The following is a 24,426-nucleotide window of genomic DNA, read 5'->3' on the forward strand; positions in this document are numbered from 1 at the left end:
ATTAGTAAATTGTTCCAATGGTTAATTACCCTCACTTTTAAAAATTTACACCTTATTTCCAGTCTGAACTTGGCTAGCTTCAACTTCCAGCCATTGTATCTCATTATATCTTTCTCTGCTAGACTGAAGTGTGCATTATTAAATATTTGTTTCCCCATGTAGGAATTTACAGAATGTAATTCAGTCACCTCATAACCTTTTCTTTGTTAAACAGGTAAATAGATTTAGCTCCCTGAGTCTATCATAAGGCAGGTTTTCTAATCCTTTAATCTTTCTGGACCCTCTCAATTTTTTAACATTCTTCTTGAACTGCGGACCCCAGAACTGAGCACCGTGTTCCAGCAGTGGTCGCACCTGTGCCAAATTCAGCGGTAAAATAGCCTCTCTGCTCCAACTTGATATTCCTGTTTATGCGTCCAAGGATCCCATTAGCCCCCTCGGCGACAGCGTTGCACTGGGAGCTCATGTTTAGCTGATTATCCACCATGACTCCCAGTTCTTTTTCAGAGTCAATATTATAGTTGTGTTGTTTTTCTGTCTTGTTTCCCGTTCTTTCTTTGTCCATCTCTGTCCCTTTCCTCTTCAGTTTCAGTTTCAAAAGTTGGAAGATCCTGCTATACCAGTTGGCACTCTGTAGCAGCCAAGAGGCTAAAGATTGAGTGGAAATGGACTCTTTCCTATTGTCTCAGAGATGATCCCTCCATGACAGAGTTGAGGCATATTGGTGGGGCTGTATGGGGAAAAACTTGCACATTGTCCATTTTAACCTTCATTATTAATAGATACAAAGCTTCAGTCAGTATTGCCATTTTTCTCTTCCATGACTTCTGAATTCATTTAATTTTTTTTCAAGTGAAAATGTAGCTGTAAACATTTTAAAGTTTAGTTGAGTGCCATTTTGCTTCTTAAAATAGAAGGTATAATTCTGTTATAGTTGCTAATTGTTAGTATTTCACACAATGAAATTATTCATTAGAATAAAGATGCATATTATTTGCATCTTTCATCTGGCATTTAATACAGTAATTTAAATGAATTCCCTGAATTCAGGATGTGGGTAACCATTCTGACTCTTGGTATACAAAAAAGGCAAAATTATCCCATAAAACAATACATGCTATGCTTTCCAGTGGGCTTCCTAATACTTCTGTTCATCTTACCATAGGGATAGTTTTGTATACAGATGGAGGAAAGCTAATTTTTTCCTAAAGAAAGTAACCATGGAAACAGAGTGTTCTGCTTTTAATAATCCTCTAATAGTAACACTTTCTCCCCTTTTTGTTATTAATATAGAAATAATATCTTTCTTTTCAATTATCTCTTCTTCCTATTGTCTTTGCAGCAAAGATAGTGATCTTTGAAATGCCATGGATAATGAATGGTAAGTTAAAGTAAACTAAACTAAAAATACTTGTAATTTTCTGTAATAAGTTTAAAAAATCCTGTTCTGATATGATATTAATTCAAACATAAACTCATTTTCTTAGGCTTTATAAAATGTTATTGTGTGTATACATAGAAATATATAACTAATGCATGGGCCAAATTTTTCTTTTAGTTAAGCACATGGTACTTTACATTTGTCAATTATTAAGTCATTGAATGCTCTAGTGTGCAGCTTCCTGGCACAGTGTACTGTGACTCAAAAATTAAATAGTCTTCAAAGTGCCGATCAAGACCTGCATCCCCCTCGCCACTTGCATATTTTGGAAGCCCTCGATATGTAGATTATTTCTTGAAGCCTCCATTTTTCTGGTTCCCTGAAACCCAATCCTCTCCAGGTCCAGACTTGCTAGGCTTCGTAAATATTTTTCTCCTGTGGCCAAATCCAAACAGTACATTATGCAGGCTAGGGCCTATGCATGTCGTTTATAATTGCCATATATAGCTATGCTGATTCGTGTACTCCAGTAATCAACCTACTCAAAACACTTGTTAGACAAGTTTTATTCCTCTATATTGCATGTGCGTGCATAGCTATAAAAATTTTTGCTGTATGTGCATCTCTATTAAGACTACTTTAGTTTTACATTAAGCAGGTTCAAACCGCTACCATTTAAAAGAACAAACCTACCAGAGAAATGCTTCATTCTCCTAACTTTTCTCCCACCCAAAATTTCTCCTTACCCACTTCACCCTCCACCTTCCCTTTCCTCTCCAAAATAAATTACTGGTCTGCGATTCAAGAGGGCTAAATATTTTGTCTTTGACTTGTCACTGCTTCAGTTCATAGTCTGAGGAGGTCTTGGGAAGGATGTAAGTAATCACGTTAATGTCTGGGTCATGGAATTTGAGCCAGCTTGCTTTAGGTTCATAGAGGACATTTCCAGCAATCCTCGCGAGCAAGTTACCATCAGAGACCCAAAGTCTTGCAGAAATTCTCCAGGAGCCTCGTTTCTTCCCCTACTTCAGCCACCTTTGCAAAAACGGGTTTTTGTCCGTTTCTTGCCCCCAAACCCCGTGTGTAGCATATGTCCTGGACAACTTTGAATTGTGCTGCTTTTTCCAGTAGGAAACCATGCCAAGTCCCATTCCTCCTTTCCTTTTCAGAGATCCCTTTCACAAGCAGAGGTCCTGGCCCTTATCTAGGGTAGAGCTGCTGAATGAAGTTCAATACACCCCTTCACAAGTCACTATGCCCCTGACAAGATTAGATGCTTATTTTGGGTGGGCAGTACTTCAGTTACTGTCCAAGGAGCTAGTCTCCTGTAGTGGGGCACTTGGAAAACAATATCGCAAGCGGACTATGTCCCAACAATAACTTTTGTTGCCCAAATACATTGCCTTCACTGAGCCACCTCTTCAGTTTTGGAGCACACATCCAAATGAGGTTTCTGGGTGTAGAGGGGTACTGCTTTGGGAAGTGGGGTTGGGGGGCAGGCACACAGGATATTAATATTCTTGTTCTATGGATTGTTGTCAAGGGCACTACCTAACAGCCAGCAACTACTCAAAAACATTCCGTGACCGAGTGCAGGACTCTTGCTGTGTGGCTTTGTAGAGAAAATACATTCAGAAGACGAGCTACCACTTGTAAATAATCCCTCTCTGCAAAAGCAAGAGGCACCTGATATTTACTTATTTACTTATTTTCTTTCCCTGAAGCTTGTGTAATTGGTCTCAAGTACTAATGCAGAGGGAGGCAAATTGTACCAATGAAGAAAACTTAACACAAATCAAACCTACAGAAAATGTGTCTTGTACATAATATATGATACATTATAAAGATTTTATCGGCACACGTTTATGATGACCTGTATTACTTGGTTATGATTTTGACATTCACAGGTAGTACACCAAAGCACTCTTTGTAAATTCATGCCAATAGTTTTTTTTTTATACCACAAAATCCTGGTATGTGCATGTGCTCTTTGCCTAGTGGGACATTTTATAATGGGTAAAGAAACCCTAGATGGACATCAAGCTATTTCACTGAATTCAGTGCTTAGCCTAACATTTTATGAGCATTTATTTACATGCTATCAATGGCAGATAAAACTGCAGTATTTGTTTCAGGCAGCTTATGTATTATTATTTTTTGTCTAGCTGCTTTTAAAATTGTGAAGGGTTGGCTTGGTCCAGATGCGATAAGTATGTTGAAGTTTACAAACAAGAATGAAGTGCAGGAATACATCAGTGTAGAGTATCTGCCTGCCTACATGGGTGGAATTGTAAGTATATTGAAATTTTAAAATACCTTGTAATTATTAATATCTTCATGCAGTTTTTGTGTGGATATAAATTGCATGATCACTCACTGTAGTAGAGCCAGCTAGCATTTTTCAGATAAGTGTCTGACAGTGTCCACTTGATATTAATAAACTTACAAATTAACTGTTAATGATTTTAAGTTCTTTTAAAAAATCTCAGCTGATGATTTTCAAAGTTTTGGTATGTTAGTTTTAAAAAAGCTTTTTCATAGCTCTTTTTGTAAGGTAGGAAGTAATTCTGCAACCCTAATTTGGTGACTTCATTTTGGGAATTTTAATAGTGTGAATAGGAAAAAGAGGGTTTTGAGTGTACACAACTGCTGTTTCTCACCTCCCTCCAAAGCCATGATTGAACGAAGACCCTCCAATCCTTTCTCTGGGCTTCCACCCTCTCTAGCTCCTTCTGTTGCCCATCATCTCAAGTGTCCTAAAACCCTGGCGTACTTGGCAACTTCTTTAAAAGGAAAGTAAAGCCCAACTGGTTATGCTGCACTCCAGTACTGCGTTATTGTCAGCCTTATTCATACACAATATAGTGCATTCTAAATGCTGATGCAGGATAACCAACTTGTGTAAGGGGCATAAATTTGTCACCAAGCTAATAAAAGCAAGTAATTCTGTGATTTCCTATCCTTTTTCCTCAAACTTTGTAACTTTCCTTTAATAATAAATTTTTTTTTTTAAACCCAAGCAGGGTAAAAGTAATACCACTGCCATAGGGGGAGATGGCATCACCTCTTCTCTCTGCAGAAGAGATGGAGATAGGCAATGACAATCTGCTTTCCCCGCTGCAGTGCATATTGAATATTAATACACCATCATTAAAGAAAAACATAGCAGAATGCTATCTGAGGGACCCTCTTGAGACAAGATAGGGGTTCTGTTCCTTGGACTCAGGGATATGGAGGCATGAGGGACCCACTTTCCTAAACTCCTGTTTGGGCAGGATCTCTCTCTGGATCCTCTTCTCAGTACCTGCAAGAAACATCTGAAGGCATCATTTCCCAAGGAGCGAGAAGCAGTAGCAACCCAGGGATTGAAGAGGGGTGGTTGAGTGTTCTCTGTATGCTGAGGGAGATGCGGAAACTGACAGTATCTAGAGAGTGATGATTCTGCTGTCATCTGCTTCCCATATCTCTTTCCCCTGACATATGTGGATAAAAAGGCTTGCTGCTACATAGGAATTCTAGTGGTCAGCATCAACAGGGGTGGCGAAATCATAATGATGAGCCATAGCATTTTATTTACATTTTGAAGTCTTCATTATTAAAAAGCTTGGGACCTTATTTAATTGAAATCTTGATTGCAGTGTCTTTTAAAAAATATTGTTAAATCATATATAAAATACGTGTCAGTCACAAAACAAAACAGTGGTAAGCAGTTAGTGAGGAAATCCTATAACTTTATATCATTTTTGTTCAGAACCACCCTACGTACTAGTTTTCTGTAAAGATCAAGGCATAACAAAATTTGAACATTTAAAATCAAGTAAGTAATTAGTCCTCGCGTCCCAAAAACTTTCTCTTTCATTGGTATTGGCTACTGTGACCTGTTTGGAAGCTATTTGTTTCCATCTTTTCCAAGTCTTTGAAGCAGAGCAAGAGGAACCTCTGAAACTTTTTTGAGCAGCCTGTCTTTAGGCACCTTCTGGTGGCTCTTGAACCTGTGGTTCACAGGAATCTATGCACTGAGGAAATTGACCCAAAAAATCAGTTCAACCAGTGGTAAAATTGGTTGGCAGTGCAGTGCAGGCAAAGTCCCATGACTGACCCTGGTTTTACCACAATTTGAACCAGTATGAACTTCTTAATACATTTCCTCAATATAGACATGGCCTAGGTGTTTTGAACATGGTGTTTAGATTAGTACACTTTCCCTTTTTTCCTTTTTAAAAATAATCCACCATAATTAAGGCTACGTTTATGTCACGGAGGCATCGGTGACATTCTCTGCTTCAGCCCCATGGGCTGCAGTACTCTGGAGCTGGCAGCCAGTGGGGCCCTGGCAGGGTTCCAGTGACAGGCTACAGCAGCGATGGGGCAGGGAGGGCCCTGCAAGGTTCTAGCGACAGGTGACAGACTCCTGAGGGGGCCCTCCTCAGAGTTCCAGCAATGGGCAACAGCATTGCGTGGGGAGAGGGTGACGCCTAGGGCGAGCGCTGGGGGTGCCCTGTTTTTTCTTCGGGAAATATGGTCACCCTGCAGCTCCCAGCCACTGAGGGTGGGGTGGGGGTGGGCTGCAGCTTCCAGCTGCTGCAGGCAGAGTGGGAACCCCACAGCTCTCAGCCACCACAGTGGCAGGGGAAACCATGGAGCTGCTGCAGCAAAAGACACAGACAGGTCAGGACTTCCATGAATTTTTGTTTGTTGCCCGTGACCTGTCCCGTCCCTGACTTTTACTAAAAATAACCATGACAAAATCTTAGCCTTAACTAAAATCGATGTATCATGTGTGTGATATGAACTAATGTATAATGCTAGTTCTTTAAACATTAATAAATAGGCTGTCTGTTTTAGTTTTTAGAGATCCAAATCATGGACTAACTGTCTGCATGGTTTTCTTTAAAACCAAACCTGTTATAAAGTTACAGAAGTACAAAAAAATCTGAAGATCCACTTTTTTTTCTTATTTTGTTTTAAGTTTGCCTTTTTGTAATGTAAAAACAAAATTTGGTTTAATTCTGCCCCACAACCCTCCTAAGATTTTTCAATACCAAATTTCAACTCTGAACAAATTCTGCAATCTCTTTGGGAATATGTAAACATTGCCACTAACTATAAATTAGTGGCTGTGTTAGAGGATTATCATATTTTTATTATTATAGAGGACAAAACCCAACATCAACTTTTTGCCCATGGGTCAAATGGAACTTAAAATGTATAAATGAAATATGTATGAGGTGTAAAAGGACTAAAAAAAACCCTGATAAGATCTGTATTTTAATTATGCTAGTGAAATCACTTTTCCTTCCTTTTGATACACACATGAATTAAATACTCTTGTATTTTAGGATACTTTCAAGTACAGTTACCCTCCCTTGGTTGATGATGATTTTCAAACTCCATTATGTGAAAATGGACCTGTTACTACTGAAGATGAAACTGAAAGTAAAGAGGAGATGGAAGCAGACAGCAAGGAGGCTGGAGAATCCATTGAAGAGCAAATTCTCAATGTGAAAAAGGTATCCATTAACTCTATAGGCTAAGAAGGAATGAAAATATGAAAAGATGGACATGGTTTATTTTTTATGGCAGATTTTTACAGTCTGTCGTAGTTGGATGTCTTTGCCACTTACAGTGAAAAACTAGTAAAACCCTAAAGACTAGCTTCACTGTCATGGATGGATTACAGTACACACACAAATCTAGTAAGTGTGTTATTCTGGTATTGCTCAGTTAAATGTACAATATGAAAATTTAAAAAAATTTTTAACTTCTCCCTAAAAAGTTAGGTTTCTCTAGAGTTATAGTCCATTTTTATACTTCCCTCAGGGCAACCATTGGATTGATTTTTAATACCATATATCTAGTTTTCTCAATAGATGTTTTAATCAGCTCCTGAGGAGAGGGAATACTAAATATACAACTGAAAACATGCTATGGAGAGCTAGTGTCTAGCGCAGTATTAGGTTTTTATTTATCTTATAAGTTACACAATTCCAGTTAATCTTTATATGGTCACAAAACAAAGTAAAGCCCTGAATTCTGCAGTCTGATCTACGTGCCTGTAACCTTACACGTGTGCCGAATTCATTCCAGTATCGGCAGCCAAGGAATACATAGTGGTAGCCTCTGGGAAATGTAAACTTTGTCCATTGGTATTGTTCTTGAAAAATAGCTAATGTAGTCCAGAATCTCTAATTCACTGTTATTGCCATAACTTCTGAATCAGAATATAAATTTAATAATTTCTTGTATCATGCATATTTAATATTAATTTTATAGTACGCAAATTTTCAGTTTGAATTAGTATTTTAATATTTTGTCATGTTTTGAACTGTATGGAGCAATTTCTATTTTAATTAAGGTATTTTTAAAACTTGGCCAGCCAAATAAATAAAGTAGATTCATAGAATTTAAGGCCTGAAGGAACCATTAGATCATCTGCTCTGGCGTCCTCTCTATCACAGGCCCTTAAATTTAGTCCAGTTATCCCTGTGTTGAGCCCAGTAACTTGTGTTTGGCTTAAAACATATCTTCCAGAAAGGCTTCCAGTCTTGATTTGAAGATGGCGAGAGGTGAAGAATCCACTGCTTTCCCTGGTAGATTGTGTTCCAGTGGTCAATTACCCTCATGTTAAAAAATATGTGCATAATTTCTAATCTGAATTTGTCTGGCGTCAGCTTTCAGCCATTGATTCTTGTTATGCCTTTCTCTACTAGATTACATAGTCCTTTAATACCTGAAATTTTGTCCCCATTGTAATCAAGTCATCTCTGTCTTCTTGATAAGTTAGGCTGCACTCTTTAAGCCTCTTACCTTGTCATTTTCTCCAGCCTTCCAATCATTTTTGTGGCTCTTTTCTGCCCACTCTCTAATTTTTCAACATCCTCTTTAAAACATGGACACGAACTATATGCGGTATTCAAGTATCGGTCTCAGAAATGCAGTATGCAGAGGTAAAACTACTTCCCTACTCCTGCTCACTGTTCCATAGTTTATGTATCCAAGGATCACATTAGCCCATTTCGCCAACGCACTGGGAGCTCACGTTTAGTTGCTTGTCCACTGTGACCCATAAACCGTTTTTTGCAGAGTCACTGCTTTCCAGGACACAGTCCCCCATTCTGTAGGTATGTCCTGCATTCTTTATTCCTAGATGTGTTAAAATGCATTTTGTTCGAATGGGTCGAGTCTACCAGTTGAGACAGGTTGGTTGATTGTCTGACTACCTTCTCCTTATTATTTACCACTCCACCAATCTTTGTCATCTGCATATTTTATCAGCAGTGACTTTCTGTTTACTTCTATACCATTAGTGAAAATATTGATTAGCATCAGACCTAGCACTAGTCTTTGTAGAACCCTACTAGAAACACACCACTACTTCCACAGCCAGATTTTAATCATTTAATGTGTACTCTACTGATCTTTTATAATGCTCATATTTTAGTTAGAATGTTGTATGGTACTAAATCAAATGTCTTGCAAAAGTCTATGTATATTACATCTATGCACTTACCTTTACCAACCAACCTTGTAATCTCAAAGAATGGAATCTGATTTGTTTGCCAGGACCTGTTTTCCATAAAATCCTGTTGACTGGCATTAATCCTATTCATATCCTTTATCAATTCAATATTGTATCAGCTTTTCTATTATTTTACTAAGGATTTGTCAATCTAACCAGCTGATAGTTACCTGGGTCATTCTGCTGACCTTGTTTGAATATTGGCACCAGATTCACCACTCTTCCAGAATATCCACAGTATTCCAAAATTTAATAGAAAATTAATATCAACAGGCCAGAGATAGTCTTAGCCAACTCTTTTAGAACTCTTCAGAGCAAGTTATTCAGGCCTGCTGATTTTAAGATGTTTATCCTTGGTAGATTGTCAACATCCTCTTTAGTTACTAATGCACTGGAAATTACTTAATCATCCTTATATGATGGGAGTACATCATCCTGTTTCTTTCCAAATAAACAGACATTTATTTTGAACACGTCTGTCTTCTGTGCATCATTAACAGTTTTGCTATCTCTGTCTGGTAATGGACCTATACCAAAAGAGTCAATTTGACCCCAGAATATGCAATTTTGATATTCTTTAACTTAGAAGTTATAACATAATGGTATAAGGGAATAGCTAACTTTTGAATCTTGCATTGAACCAAACCAGAGGCCTGTCCTGAGTTTCAGGCCACAGTTACCTGCAAATGAATCGTGGATGTTAGACTTGGTTTATTATCTTCTTCCTTTGTCAAGTAACTGAGTCTTTTTTCAGTTCCTTACAACCATATGTTTGTTTTTGAAAGTAAGGACAACAGGTGGTCCTCATTTAACACCCTCAGCATTCCATTGTCTAAAGAAAAGTTAATTCACTCCTCCTTACTCCCTTCCTCCCTTCCCCCTTTTTTTTTCTTAAATTTTTACTGACCCTTTGGATAATCTATGATGATGAACTAATATGTTAACCAAATTGGAAAGTAAGATGTAGGGTCAACAGACATTTAGGTTTAATCCTAAAATAAATAAATTATTCCATCTCCTACAAAGTTGCATACAAGTTCTCAAAAAGGCTGTAATTTAAGCTCCATACTGAGGTAAATACTGCTCCTATTAGCTATGAAGAAGCAATAACATGATGCTACCAAGGAAGGATAAGACTATAAACTGTAGGATATCTGAAGGTAAACAAACCTTCCAAATTTATTTTTGGAAACATGCCTTGTGTGAACCAACCAGACATCCTGGGGGCCATCTTTGTAAATTAAATACTTTCCGCTTTACTTCCTTACATGTTTTTAATATCAACGTTTTCCACCAAAGAGTCTCAGATTTTGAGATTAGAATCCTACCCAGATGTGTTAGCTATCCTGAGAACAAGGAACCACTGAAACCATATAAATCTATTGCCTTCATAGTTAAGTTTCAAGGTGATAAACTTGAATTCCTTTCTTGTAATGAAACCAACTTGTATAGAGTTAAGTTTGTTATAAGCATTATATTTGTAAGTAAATATTCTTATCCCTTTTGGATTATACTCAAGTTATTAGCATAAGTGATTGTAAGTGTGTGAATAAACATTTCAGCACTTGGAATGTTGTGCGAAGTTTGAGAATAGAAGTTGGGAATTTAATATTAGACAATATTATTAGTTTTAGAAATAGATTTCTTGTTTATTTTACTAATGTTATCAAGGACAGTGCCTAGAATAGCTAGAATATTTTAATAGTTTGAAATTAGGTTATTTTATAATGAACTTGGAAGTTGTTTAAAACTAGAATCAAATTGAGAATTCTTTCCTACACTTGAAAGATGGGATAAACTCTTCCCAAATTACAGCTAAGTGAAAGAAGAAAGAATAATCTTTAAAACTTGAAAGTGAAAGAAAACTTCAAGAATATAGTCACCAAGTTACAACAAAATATAGGAAAATTTTATCTGATTAAATGTTTCAAGAAGAGTTAGCAACAGAGAATAAAGCTAAAAGGCTTCTCAAGCAATTCTGTTAGTATTATATTTTTAATTAATAATTCCAAATAAGAAATTAAACTCCAGGAAAAGAACTATAGTACAACCTCAGAGTTATCAACACCTTGGGAATGGAGGTTGTTCATAACTCTGAACAAAATGTTATGGTGGTTCTTTCAGAAGTTTACAACTGAACATTGACTTAGTACAGCTTTTAAACTTTACTACACATAAGAAAAATGCTGCTTAACTATCTTAATTTAAATGAAATAAGCACAAAACAGTTTCCTTAGCGTGTCAAATCTTTTTTTAGACTCCCCCCCCCCCCCCCCTTATTTTTTAGTAGTTTACATTTAACACAGTTCTGTACTGTATTTGTGCTTTGGGGGGCGGAGGGGATGGGAGGGGTCCGCTGCTGTCTGATTGTATACTTCCGGTTCGAAATGAGGTGTGTGCTTGACTGATCAGTTTGTAACTCTGGTGTTTGTAACTCTGAGGTTCTACTGTGTAGCACTTGGAAAGATTAACTTTTCTAAAGCTTGGATGCCACCTACTGGATGGGTAGGAAACGTGCAATGATGCTTTGATATGTCTAATTGATACATTTATCATCTGCAACCCGAGATGGGTATATCCCCAAATTTTGTGATGTGATGGAAGGTGGTAGTGTCAATAAACTAATTCCTTTTAGAGCTGGGCTAGCCCACCATTACAGCTGAATGGAATTAATGTATGAAAAGAGATGCTAAATACAGTTGAGGAGTTTTGTCTTTTATCTAAGCAATCCCGAGGGTGAGTCTTCATCCAAAGGTCCAAAAGTCCCAAACACACTCACTTGAGTCCTGCTTCCCGTGAGAAATGCTCAATGTTTGACTCCACTCTCTCAAGAGAGAGAGAGAATGATTTTCTTTAACCAGAATCCTTTATGAACAAGAACTTGGGTCTTGGACCTTAACGTCCAAGGTCATAACAATAAGCAGCTTTGGGAAAGAGAGCTTTCCTAAAGAGCAAATATGCCAAGAAAAGATCATCACCACACCAGAATACTCCTCTGATAACAGATGGCAGAGTATGATTTGAAAATTAATATTTATCTCTGAGATGCCATAGGAAGATACTTTGAAGGAAGTCAGAATTTGGCCTTGGAGAACAAAGGTATTGCCTTTCTAGAATACTGAACTCTTCTGAAGTTCAGACCTTTGTTTCTTTAAATCCAGACCTCTGTGCTGATGGGATTTATATATTGAAATATACCAAATTAATAAACTTAACTTCCACGGATGCTACTGAAATACCGGATTCCAAATAGATATCAAGCAAGATTACACTCGGAACAGGAAAGAAAAGAGAGCACTGAAGTAGCCTTAACATTTGAAATCCTCGAAGAGCCATAACTGGACTGTTACAGGAATTAAACCTAACACCTTGTAATTAAATTGCTATAGTGTTTAATTCAGTTGTCTGTTTTTCATCTAGTTTGCGATATAATATCCTCCTACAATTATAGTGCTTTTTTATATGTTCAGGCTGATCTAATAGTCACCGAGCTTACTAAAGTTATTTTGTTGCTTAAAGAATTAATCTTGAACTCAGAATTGTCTTGCTGCGTGCTGCCTAAAATCTGAAACTATACGGTGTCATATCTTTGTGAGCGTGTTTGGTTAACTTTTGTCCAGTTAAAATTTTAATCCCTAAATTTAAGCACCACTAAAAGCTGATTAATATACTCAAATCACTGTTTGTTTGTTTCTGTACTGTATCTGTCACTCACTCCTGGCAGCTTGATGCATCTGCAAATGTGTATGATTACTTGCTCGTTGAAGAAATCCTCCGATCTCTCCCTTCTGTGACCATTAAAGTGTGTGTGTGTGTGTGTGTGTGTTCACAAGAGCGCTCTTCTAACCTCACTTCAAACGTAATTTGTGTGTTTATAAAATCTAGAATACTTTTGTATACTGATCTTGATTATGTTGTGTATTTCTCACTAAAGAGTTAATAGCATGTGTGAATACTTCATGCTCCATACTCACCTCATTTCCATTTTTGTGTGGTAACTTTATTACTGGTTTGCCTTCGTTTATTTCAAATACAAAGAGCATTGTGGTGTTATTACTTTACTTTTCTGCATATCAACTTTGAGTCACAAATCTCATCAAGTGCCCCCTTGCTGGCTCCCCACTGGACTGCTGTGAAGGGAATCCAAACCTCTGTGTCCTGGATCTCTGGGTGTTTATATTACCTTCTGGAGGCTTAAGCCAGTCTCAGAGTCTGTAGGCACACTGAGGCACAGACCTTCTATCTGGCATCTTCTGAATGCTGACACCCACTGTTAAGGTGCCTAGCCTCTTTGAGCACATTGCTGAACCATCAGACAGTCCCATTCATAAACACCTTCTCCAAGAACTCCACCCTAGAGGTCTGAAGCTTCTGACTTACAGTTTCTCTCTGGAAGCAACATGATAGTTGTAAAGCATTCAAGACACACTGACACTTTGCCCAGAGTCTAACACAACTGCTCTTTTGCTTAATTATATAAAGCACACGAGAGTACAGATCCGCAAAACAATAGACTGTACACACTTTTCCCTGCTCAGTTTCCTCACCACTCCAGAGCCTTCTTTGGATGGGGTCAGAGTACCTGTGACGTCCTTGGGGCCAACTCTTTCCAGGAAAGAGAGAGGGTTTCCCTGCCTCATGCAGGCTCGTAGGTGTTGTGGGGGCTTCTCCCTAATGGAGTCTCCTTCTTCATCATCTGTAACTTTTTCTCCCATCCAGTGCTTCCTCTTCCTATCTGGCTTCCTTGGTTGTGTGTTTCCTTATTTAAACCCTTCTTGGTCACCTGGCTGCTTTCTTTTTGGAATGTCATTACTCTTTTTCGCATAATCTTTTGCACCTGAAGTGCTTTCCTTTTGTCCTCAGGCTGCAGTGTTACTGGTTTCAGAGTAACAGCCGTGTTAGTCTGTATTCGCAAAAAGAAAAGGAGGACTTGTGGCACCTTAGAGACTAACCAATTTATTTGAGCATAAGTTTTCGTGAGCTACAGCTCACTTCATCGGATGCATGTCCTGCCAGCAATGGTGCGTGTCCTGCCAGCAATGGTGGAGCCACATACAGAGAGGCATTTGTGGTAGAGCAGTTTTAAAGAGGAACATTTTATAACAACTCCTGGTTGACATGATGATAGGTTCTACAGACAAATTGTCATATTTCTCCCTTGTTTTAATAAATAAATAAATAAATAAAACAGAGTAGGGGTACTCAAGTATTCTAGGTATGTTCTGAGGCCCCATTTTTAGACTGTCTACTGTTACTATTAATTCAAACTTCATACATTTATTAAACAATTCCACTGATCACACCATTTACATGAGAACTTTATAGGTCAGTTCCTATCTACATCGTATAAATCTTCTCCCTCATTATGCCAGGAAAGGGATCAACAGGGGTTCGCCATACCCACATATATTTGCCTGCTAACACCTGTTTAGGTATGCCCTCATGTTCCTCCTCCTAGGTCCCATGAATGTGACTTGACCTTCTTCTCCTATTTTGAACTGGTGGCATTTGTCCTGGTCAACAAGCTTCTGTCCCTCTTGCTCTGTCTGCTCGCTCTGATGCCAGGCCTACAGCACCATCTCTCTCTCCTTCACAAGCAGCCTTTTCCACTCCAGCCTCCATAGCTCTGGACCTATCCCCCTTGCCACTATGTCTGCTGGAGCATCTGTGGCACCATATGCTTGGTCACCTGCATGCCCTGTAGGAGAAGGGACCCTGGTTTGGAGTGAGTGTCCCATCCTGCCTCCAGGCACAGGAGTGAAGCAGTGCCATCAACGCCATCTGTCTCTCCTTCACAAGCGATCTTCGCTCCAGCCTCTACAGCTCTGGGCTTCTCGTCATCACCATTACGTCTTATTGACCATCTTGGGAACTGTCCATGGCACAATCTCTTTGATCACGTGCCTGCCCTGTAGGGGGAAAAAAATGGATCTAGTCTTGCCCCTGGTTTGGAGCAGGTGCCCCATCCATCCCATAATATATTGTGCAATACGGCCACCAACTCCCAATTTTTCTGATCAGCAGAAGCCAGACTTCACTGTGCACACAGGCTCAGAATCTGCTCTTTCCTGAGCTGTTCCTAATTCATATTTGGCAGCTATTTTTACCCAAGGCAATTGAAAGATCTGCTCCTGGCTTTCAGACTAACGGCAGAAGTGAAGTCCCTTGCAAAAGTGTTTTTAAAAGCTTCTTGTACTACTACACTAATCCCAAGCACTGCCACCATTCTGCCATAGATCCGGTCAGCCCCCCCTCCCCCCCCCTTGCTGGCCACCCACCAGACTACTGTGAAGGGAGTTTAAGCGTCTCTGTCCCTGGATTCCCTGGTGTTTAATCTTCTAGAGCCTGAGTGGAGTCCAGCCACTGCCCCAATCTTGGGGTCCCTAGGCACGCTCTCAGACCACGGACTTTCCGTCTGGAACCCACTGCCCAGCTGCCTACATCCCCTGGGTAAGTCACTGACCCTTCAGACTCCCCCATATTTAAGTACACCCTCTCCCAAAACTCCACCCCAAAGGTGTGAAGCTTCCGGTTTAGTTTAACTCTTTTAAGAGGCAACACAGTAGTTGTAAAGCATTCAGCACACACTGGCACTTTGCCTAGTACCTAAGGCTACATTTACACTACAAGCTAAGCCTGTGGTTCTCAGCTTGTGCATGCATACTCACACTAGTGCTCATGAGCTAGCATGAGTATAGATAGTAGCATAGCCGCGGTAGCATGGGCAGTGGAGGTACAGCTTAGCTGGGCTGAGTGAAAACCCACTTGAAGCCAGCGGGTACATACTTGGCATGGCTAAGCTGTTTTGCTGCTGTCGCTGTCCATGCTATTGTGGCTACACTACTATTTGTACTTGCGCTAGCTTAATGAGATCTAGCATAAGTCTGTGGACGTGCACTGTGAGTCACACCCCAGCTTGTAGTCACACCCATCGCCTAACGCAACTGCTCTTAATCATATAAAGGGCAAGAGTACAGGTCTACAAAAAGAAACACTGTACATGTCTTTCCCTTCCTCAATTTCCTCACCATTCCAGAGCATTCTCTGGGCTTGTGTCAGAGTTCCTTGGGGCTGTCTCTGTCCAGTAAAGTAGGTAGTTTCACCGCTTCATGCAGGCGGTCATATGTTGGGTGGCTTCTCCCTCAGAGAGTCCTTCCCCGTTTTCTGTGACTTTGCAAGAGGAAGCACTGGGTAGGAGGAGACAGCAATCTGACTTCTGTTCTTTTGTGTTTTCTTATTTAAACCCCTCCTACTCAGCTGCTTTCTTTGTTCTGTCTCCTGGTAGTTTCCCACTGTTTAAAAAAACACCACCACCGCCACAACCCTCCCCGAAAATGGAGGAGGAAGTAGCTTTTCCCTTGAGATGCAGTTTCTCTTATGCATAACCTTTGCCCCATCATTAGCCTTAAATACCTTCCTTTTGTCCTCGGTAGTGCACCTGGTGCATGTTCTGTCAGTAATGGTGGATCCTCATAAAGTGAAGCATTCATGATGTAGCAATTTTTAATAACATTTCATAATCCATAATATCAAACAGAAGCCAAACATTGGGGTGATTCCCAAATTATCATATTTTGTCCGTGCTTACACTTTTTGTGTGTGTTCTGTCTGTGACCAAACATACCTTCATATAGAGAATCCCTCATGGAAATAAACTGAATGACAAAAGCACCTCATTGCACCTAACTCAAGCTTACCAAATTTTGGTTTGCTAATTTCAGCTTTCACCTTACACTCTTCCTAAATGAACTGTTTTAGCCCCGTCACCAAATTAAACATTTGCCTATTAATGTCACAACCCAGAACTAAAAGTATCCACTTCGTGCTGTTGAAACAATTGTATTATATGTATGAAGTTATTGGAACCTCAGCTTCTTTCATATTGTTGTAATCTTCAGCTAGGCATATGTATATAAACAATATGGAATTGTAATTGTCACATGACCTTGTATTTACCTTGTTAAATTCTGTGATTAGTCCTAGAACTGTGGTTTCTTAAAACACAATTAAGAATCACTAGTTGTTTAACTAGCCTTGTTTAAGTTGGGAGTACTTTCAAGTGTATTATCCCATTTTATCATTTTTTATTTAGTTTGAGACTCTTGATATTAAGTTGAATCATAGTTTTGTAACCTAGTTTACTTTAATTAAATTTACATTTGGTTTTGAGGTACTATGTTCTTAAGTATGTTTATTGAATTGTTGCGGTTTCTTAACCGTTAGTCTCTCTCAATGGGAAACACACCCATTTGATATGTTTAGTGTTCTAAGAAGTAATCAATTTGAATAGTGTTGATTCTCATGGGTGTTTGAATCTTATACTCGCTTCTGTGATACTAGTCCTTTCACATAGTTAATTGAATTTTATTTTGATTTTCTTTCGTTTTAGAATGTCAGACTGAAAGTTGCTTTTCAAGCATGAATACCTTGTATCACTCATTTATTCACTTTTCTTTTCATAGAATCATAGAATATCAGGGTTGGAAGGGACCTCAGTAGGTCATCTAGTCCAACCCCCTGCTCAAAGCAGGACCAATCCCCAACTAAATCATTCCAGCCAGGGCTTTGTCAAGCCTGACCTTAAAAACTTCTAAGGAAGGAGATTCCACCACCTCCCTAGGTAACGCATCCCAGTGTTTCACCACCCTCCTAGTGAAAAAGTTTTTCCTAATATCCAACCTAAACCTCCCCCACTGCAACTTGAGACCATTACTCCTTGTCCTGTCCTCTTCTACCACTGAGAATAGTCTAGAACCATCCTCTCTGGAACCACCTCTCAGGTAGTTGAAAGCAGCTATCAAATCCCCCCTCATTCTTCTCTTCTGCAGACTAAACAATCCTAGTTCCCTCAGCCTCTCCTCATAAGTCATGTGTTCCAGACCCCTAATCATTTTTGTTGCCCTTCCCTGGACTCTCTCCAATTTATCCACATCCTTCTTGTAGTGTGGGGCCCAAAACTGGACACAGTACTCCAGATGAGGCCTCACCAATGTCGCATAGAGGGGAACGATCACGTCCCTCGATCTGCTCGCTATGCCCCTACTTATACATCCCAAAATGCCATTGGCCTTCTTGGCAACAAGGGCACACTGCTGACTCATATCCAGCTTCTCGTCCACTGTCACCCCTAGGTCCTTTTCTGCAGAACTGCTGCCTAGCCATTCGGTCCCTAGTCTGTAGTGGTGCATTGGGTTCTTCCGTCCTAAGTGCAGGATCCTTCACTTATCCTTATTGAACCTCATCAGATTTCTTTTGGCCCAATCCTCCAATTTGTCTAGGTCCCTCTGTATGTGTTTTTATGTGTTGTAACTTATTTGCATATTCATTCTTGATTGATATTTTTTTTTTGTTTTCTTTTTGTCATCGTAATTCTTAAACATTTTTCTTTATTTCAAAATCAAGTTTAGTTATTGATTTCCATGCCATTCCCTAGTGCTTGAAAGAGAACTCTTGGTGGTAAATAGTGGGACTACCCTCTGAGTTTAGTATAATGAAATGATTCATAATTGCTGTTAATCTTTTGAATTTTTTTTTCTGAACAAATTGCATGAGAAACACTTAGGTAGTAATTCCATCTATTTAATTCTTGTTTCTCCCAGGTCTCAATTTTGATAATTTGGTTTGTGTTTCTTTTAGTAATTTTAAGATAAAATTACTTGGTGCTTATACTCTTTCAGCCCCATAGTCGCTAGGATTTCTTTCACTTTTAATATACTTTAAAAACATCTTGTTTTATATAAAGAGTTTGTCTTCTTCTGACTTTTCTTTTCATCCAGATCAGTTTGGCTCATAATTTCCCTCAGCTTTGGTAAATTACCCCTTTTGAAGCATTATATATATTATTTGTAGGGCAGTGCCTACAGTGTTCCACATCATCAGCATTAGGTTTCCATCAGTTTTATTAATCAAATCACATTTTTTTAAATTCCCATGATTGCTTTATATCTTGAACACTAAGGCACAAAGATGAGTTTAGCAAAGTCCATAAAATGTAATTAAATACAATATCATAGTTTATTTTATCTATCCTACATCATATTTAATCATTGTTATTTTTGGATATTTGTTTGAATGTTTTGCTCTGCATTGGAGGGATGAGGCCAGTGGTTTGTAAATTAGAACAACTTAGGGTAGCTCTATGTCCAGAGTTTTAAAGAAATCTCCAAGCTATGAGGCATCAGGCTTTTAACTTGTCTGTGTGTGTGTGCGCACGTACGTACGTACATACATACATACATACATACGTACATATGTATAATATGTGTGTGTATATCTAAAAATAAATAATTTGTTAGAAGCCTGATTGTGTGCGTGTGTTTCAAACCCATCATATATTGTTCATTCATTGAAATTACAAGGAACTCAAAGATTAACAGGGTCTGTAACGTGTAAATTTGGTGGAATGAGCATCTTGCCATTCCATGTGCTGCAGAAATATCTACATGATTGTAATATGTATGACTCATATTTTTTATTCCTTTATAATTCTGATTTATTTTTACTCAGGTGTGTTCTACAGAACAAATTTCCAAACCAGAAGAGAATGACAAAACAGATTCCAAAACAAAAAATGCAAAGAAAGCATTAACTGTTTTTAAAGGACCATTATTACATATAAGGTAATAGTGTGCAATAATAATTTTGTTTGCTTTGTTGCATTGTGTATTGTTCACTTAAAATTAATTTGATCAGTTTAAAGCCACAAGAAGTATGGGGCTGGATGAATGAACTCTAAGGTGGATAGAAAGCTGGCTAGATCGTCAGGCTCAACAGGTAGTGATCAATGACTCCATGTCTAGTGGCAGCCAGTATCAAGCAGAGTGCCCCAAGGGTCGATCCTGGGGCCGGTTTTGTTCAATATCTTCATTAATGATATGGAGGATGGCGTGGATTGCACCCTCAGCAAGTTTGTAGATGACACTAAACTAGGAGGAATGATAGATACGCTGGAGGGTAGGGATAGGATACAGAGGGACCTGGACAAATTAGGGGATTGGGCCAAAAGAAATCTGATGAGGTTCACCAAGGACAAGTGCAGAGTCCTGCACTTGGGAAGGAAGAATCCCATGCACTGCTACAGGCTAGGGACCAAGTGGCTAGGCAGCAGTTCTGCAGAAAAGGACCTAGGAGTTACAGTGGACGAGAAGCTGGATATGAGTCAACAGTGTGCCCTTGTTGCCAAGAAAGCTAATGGCGTTTTGGGCTGTATAAGTAGAAGGATTACCAGTAGATCGAGGGATGTGATCGTTCCCCTCTATTCAGTACTGGTGAGGCCTCATCTGGAGTACTGTGTCCAGTTTTGGGCCCCACACCACAAGAAGGGTGTGGAAAAATTGGAAATTGTCCAGCGGAGGGCAACAAAAATGATTAGGGGGCTGGAGCACATGACTTATGAGGAGAGGTTTAGGGAACTGGAATTATTTAGTCTGCAGAGAAGAAGAATGAGGGGGGATTTGATAGCTGCTTTCAACTACCTGAAAGGGGGTTCCAAAGAGGATAGATCTAGACTGTTCTCAGTGGTAGCAGATGACAGAACAAGGAGTAATGGTCGCAAGTTGCAGTGGGGGAGGTTTAGGTTGGATATTAGGAAAAACTTTTTCACTAGGAGGGTGGCGAAGCACTGGACTGGGCTACCTAGGGAGGTGGTGGAATCTCCTTCCTTTGGGGTTTTTAAGGTCAGGCTTGACAAAGCCCTGGCTGGGATGATTTAATTGGGGATTGGTCCTGCTTTTGAGCAGGGGGTTGGACTAGATGACCTCCTGAGGTCCCTTCCAACCCTGATATTCTATGAAAACTAAAATCAAGAGTTAAGTGACTAATCTTAGGGGAGGGGGAGAGACAAACCTTTAGTTCCTAGTGCGCGTGCACAGAAAGCACGTACGCTGTTTACTGTTACCAGCTTTGGATTCTAGCAAATTTAAACATGCTGCAGAATATTGTGGCAGCTTGCCTGTGGAGAACTTAATTTACAGTGACTGTAACTGGTGGATAGAAAGCACTTTTTTTTTCTGTTGCTATAAACTCAGATTTGTGTTACGGTAAATGATGGAGAGATATTATTTGTGTTTAAAAATAGTGGATTTTGCTCAATGAAAATTTGTATAAACATTATTCTTATTTTATTGTCAATTAGTCCGGCAGAAGAACTATTTTTTGGATCCAAAGAAATTGGAGAAAAAAAATGCTTGATTGTTCTGACAAATGTGACTAAAAATGTAGTGGCCTTTAAGGTAAATATTATTTGTGTCCAGACGTTGTTTTGTTTTGCTGTCCACATGCTTTTCATTTGTTTAGAAATATAAATTTGTTGTGGCAGATTTTGTGTAAAGTCCCAAATCTTTCATGGAATAAAGGTCAAATGAGATAATTAACAGTAAAAATAATGAAAGGGTGGTATACTTACACATATTGGGGTGTCCAGCCATTGCCAGATCTTCTTCTCCCCCCCCCCCCCAACCCCATGGTCTCTTTCTTTTCCATTTTAGTATTCAGAGGGAAAAATGGACTATTTTATTGAAGGTTTTGTAGGTCATCTAATATTTTATGTTTCATCCAGTGTTATGTCTGGGAGCAGATTATAGAAATTAAAACAAACCTTTGCCTGCATTTGTCACATATGAAACCAACACCAAACACGATGGTCAACAGCATAAATCAATAAAAGAACCCCATATGAAAGAGGATTTAGGAATGATTAAATATTTTACCTCATGATTTTGTGGATCCTCCCTAAAAAGAACGAAGGGGGAACCACTATGTACATGATCACTTTTTATTGTTTATTCCATGAACAAGTCATCAGCACTTTGTGATCAACTGTGTCGAAGCTGCTGAAAAATCCATTCCTCAGTAGATCATCTTCAGAGGAATAAGTGCAGTCTCTGTTTCATGTTCAGCTCAGTAGCCATATTTTTAGGAATGCAGGAAATTAAATGAATTTAAGTATGCATAGACTTGGTTTACCACCACTTTGTATATGTTGTCTGCATATATACATGATTCAGGATTCAAAGTTGTCAAACTAGCAACTTTCACAAGTATTACGTTCAGTATTTTTGTTGTTTTAGTTTTATTTATGAAAAACAAGAGAGAAGAAATCAGTCTTTACCAAATAGGGAAGGACAAAACTGATAGAGGAAGAAATAGTAGACTTAGAAGCTAATGTTTCCACCCAAACAGGAAAAGGGTGTTGGGTGTGTTTTTGTTTTTTAAATCTATTGTCTTCGTTACTCCATTTTTTGGCAAGAATAGAGGGCTGTTAACATTTCAGGAACACCAAACTCTGTCTCGTCGCTTCTTTTTTGTAAATTTAGCAGTAACAGAGCTGGTAGGCAGAATGTGTTTAAACTCTGACATATACTTGCTTGTTTTTATTTTTAGGTGAGAACAACTGCTCCTGACAAGTATAGAGTTAAACCAAGTAATAGTAGCTGTGAACCTGGTACATCAGTAGACATAGTAGTATCCCTCCATGGTGGTAAGTAAAAACTCATAGAACACAATTTTCAAACAAGTCTACAGGCGGTACATGCATAATTAACAGCTCTTCTTTGAGTTGGCCTCTATCTATACTTCGTTGTGGGCCACACCTCCTGGCACCGTGAGCTTTGGGGGCTGCTAGAAGAGCAGTGGACTAGCCATGGAGATTTACTTAACATAACAAGACACCCAAACTGCATTTCTTTCCCCTTGGTATTGCTGTCGTATCACAGCTGACACTGCTTCATTATCCAAGCTTTCTGCTGCTAAAATTGGGTGGGCCCAAGTCAGGTTATCTACAAGAATGGCTGAAGGCTGTTTCAATCTGTTGCAGTAGTCCCTAGTGAAGGATTTAAAATAAGCATCATATTTAGAGATGTATATTGAGTTGATTTGGTTTGAATTATTTTCTTCATCCAGTAGAGAAGTGTTCTGTTAATCACTAATGCGATTAACAGTAGTTCTGTCTTTTTACCAAAGTGCCAGGTTTTTGAGTGTGAAACAATGAAAATGAGGTTGGCTTCTGGAGAAGTTGAACAAACACACACAATTTATTTCATTCAGTACAGATAACAGTGTTAATATTTCATCCATGTGATTTGTAATTATACTGAAATTGTACTGCTTACTGATATTTGATGGAAAAGAAAAAATTCATATTTTGTGTTATGGAAGTAAACTGTAAGTAGCTTTGGGAATACATTTCTACAAAGAGCAGTTGCATCTTTCTGCTTTATTAGCTCTTTTATAATTAAATTATATGGAATCTTTTAACAAATTTTAGAGAGGAATGTTTAGCATGAGTGAATACTAAATTCATTCTTTATATTTCCATAAGACATTGCTAGATATGTCTCCAAATGACATATTTGTTTTCTCATGATTTCTCATTTAAAACATTCCTAATTAAAAATGCATCATTATGTTTAATTTTCTTTTTAATATCAAAGTGTCCACATGGTGAAATAATTTTGCTAAGGGTAATTATGTCAAATTATACCATAAATCCACTAAAAGTGTTGTTAGTTTGTTGTCTTATGCTTCTATTGCTATCCAGCCGCTTTTTTACAAACCTTACCAAATTGAACAAGTCCATTTTGTGAAACAACAGCAACAAATATGTTTTGAATTGTTAGTTAGCATAGGTTTTCATGTTGCAGTTTAGCTAAATAGTCTCCATTTAGAAAATTTTAATTCCTACGGTTTAATATGTTTTCTCCTTTATTCCTGTGTGACTTCACAAGTTTTTGATACCTATTGTAGTTGCAGTATACCTATCTTCTTCACGTGATAGTCCCTGTGTGTATTCCACATGTGGGTGCACATTCATGCCATGCTCCTGAGTCTGGAAGTGTTTCTTAGCAGTGTCCGTTGACCTACAAGTGCATAGTGAGTCTCCTCATGGCTCCCAGGTCGGGTATAAGAGGTAGTGTGGGTCGATACCACTCCAGTTCCCTCTTACCGCTGCATGGCCTCAGTCGGAAGCCCTGTTCCTTCATGCTGCTAAGAGAGTGATTTTACTTTGTATATAGTATGTAAATAATTTTGTTAGTATAAGTAGATAAGTTAACTTATAGTACTAGGCAAGGCTGACAGCTTCTTAATGAGGCTTTGATCCCCAAGCCCTTTACCACCCATCAACCCTTAACCTTAGGTAGTACTACTCAGGAGACATCCCTTAGGGGAGGATCTATTAATGGAGATTCTCTACCTCCTAGTAAGGAGGAGAGAATTGAAGATGATAAAATACGGGTAGGATCTGATGAGAAACAGTCATATGAAAAAGAGTCCCATTCAATTACATCATGTAATGTCAGACAGCTAAAAAGTGACAAGTTTTTAAAGTGCTTTTATACAAATGCTAGAAGTCTAATAAGATGGGTGACCTAGAATGCCTTATATTAAATGAGGATACTGATATAATAGGCATCACAGTAACTTGGTGGAATGAGGGTAATTAATGGGACACAGTAATACCAGGGTACAAAATATATCAGAAGGACAGAACAGGTCAGGCTGGTAGGGGAGTGGTACTATATGTGAAAGA

At 38.8% G+C, this 24,426-nt stretch overlaps 1 protein-coding gene across 3 annotated transcripts in view; it reads left to right on the forward strand.

Moving 5' to 3' along the window:
- The window catches only part of MOSPD2 (motile sperm domain containing 2), a 62,684-nt gene that overhangs the window by 27,369 nt on the left and 10,889 nt on the right, over positions 1–24,426 (forward strand). For all 3 annotated transcript variants that reach the window (XR_013346037.1, XM_077816016.1, XM_077816017.1), the window contains exons 7-12: positions 1,343–1,381; positions 3,547–3,671; positions 6,721–6,891; positions 19,407–19,519; positions 21,034–21,130; positions 22,281–22,377. Coding sequence is in view for 2 of the 3 variants with exons in the window: in XM_077816016.1 (XP_077672142.1) it covers positions 1,343–1,381; positions 3,547–3,671; positions 6,721–6,891; positions 19,407–19,519; positions 21,034–21,130; positions 22,281–22,377 (642 nt within the window). In the remaining variant the exon portion in view is untranslated. The remainder of the gene's footprint in view (positions 1–1,342; positions 1,382–3,546; positions 3,672–6,720; positions 6,892–19,406; positions 19,520–21,033; positions 21,131–22,280; positions 22,378–24,426) is intronic.

The sequence above is a fragment of the Eretmochelys imbricata genome, chromosome 1 (genome assembly GCF_965152235.1).
Source record: "Eretmochelys imbricata isolate rEreImb1 chromosome 1, rEreImb1.hap1, whole genome shotgun sequence".
Lineage (NCBI taxonomy): Eukaryota > Metazoa > Chordata > Testudines > Cheloniidae > Eretmochelys > Eretmochelys imbricata.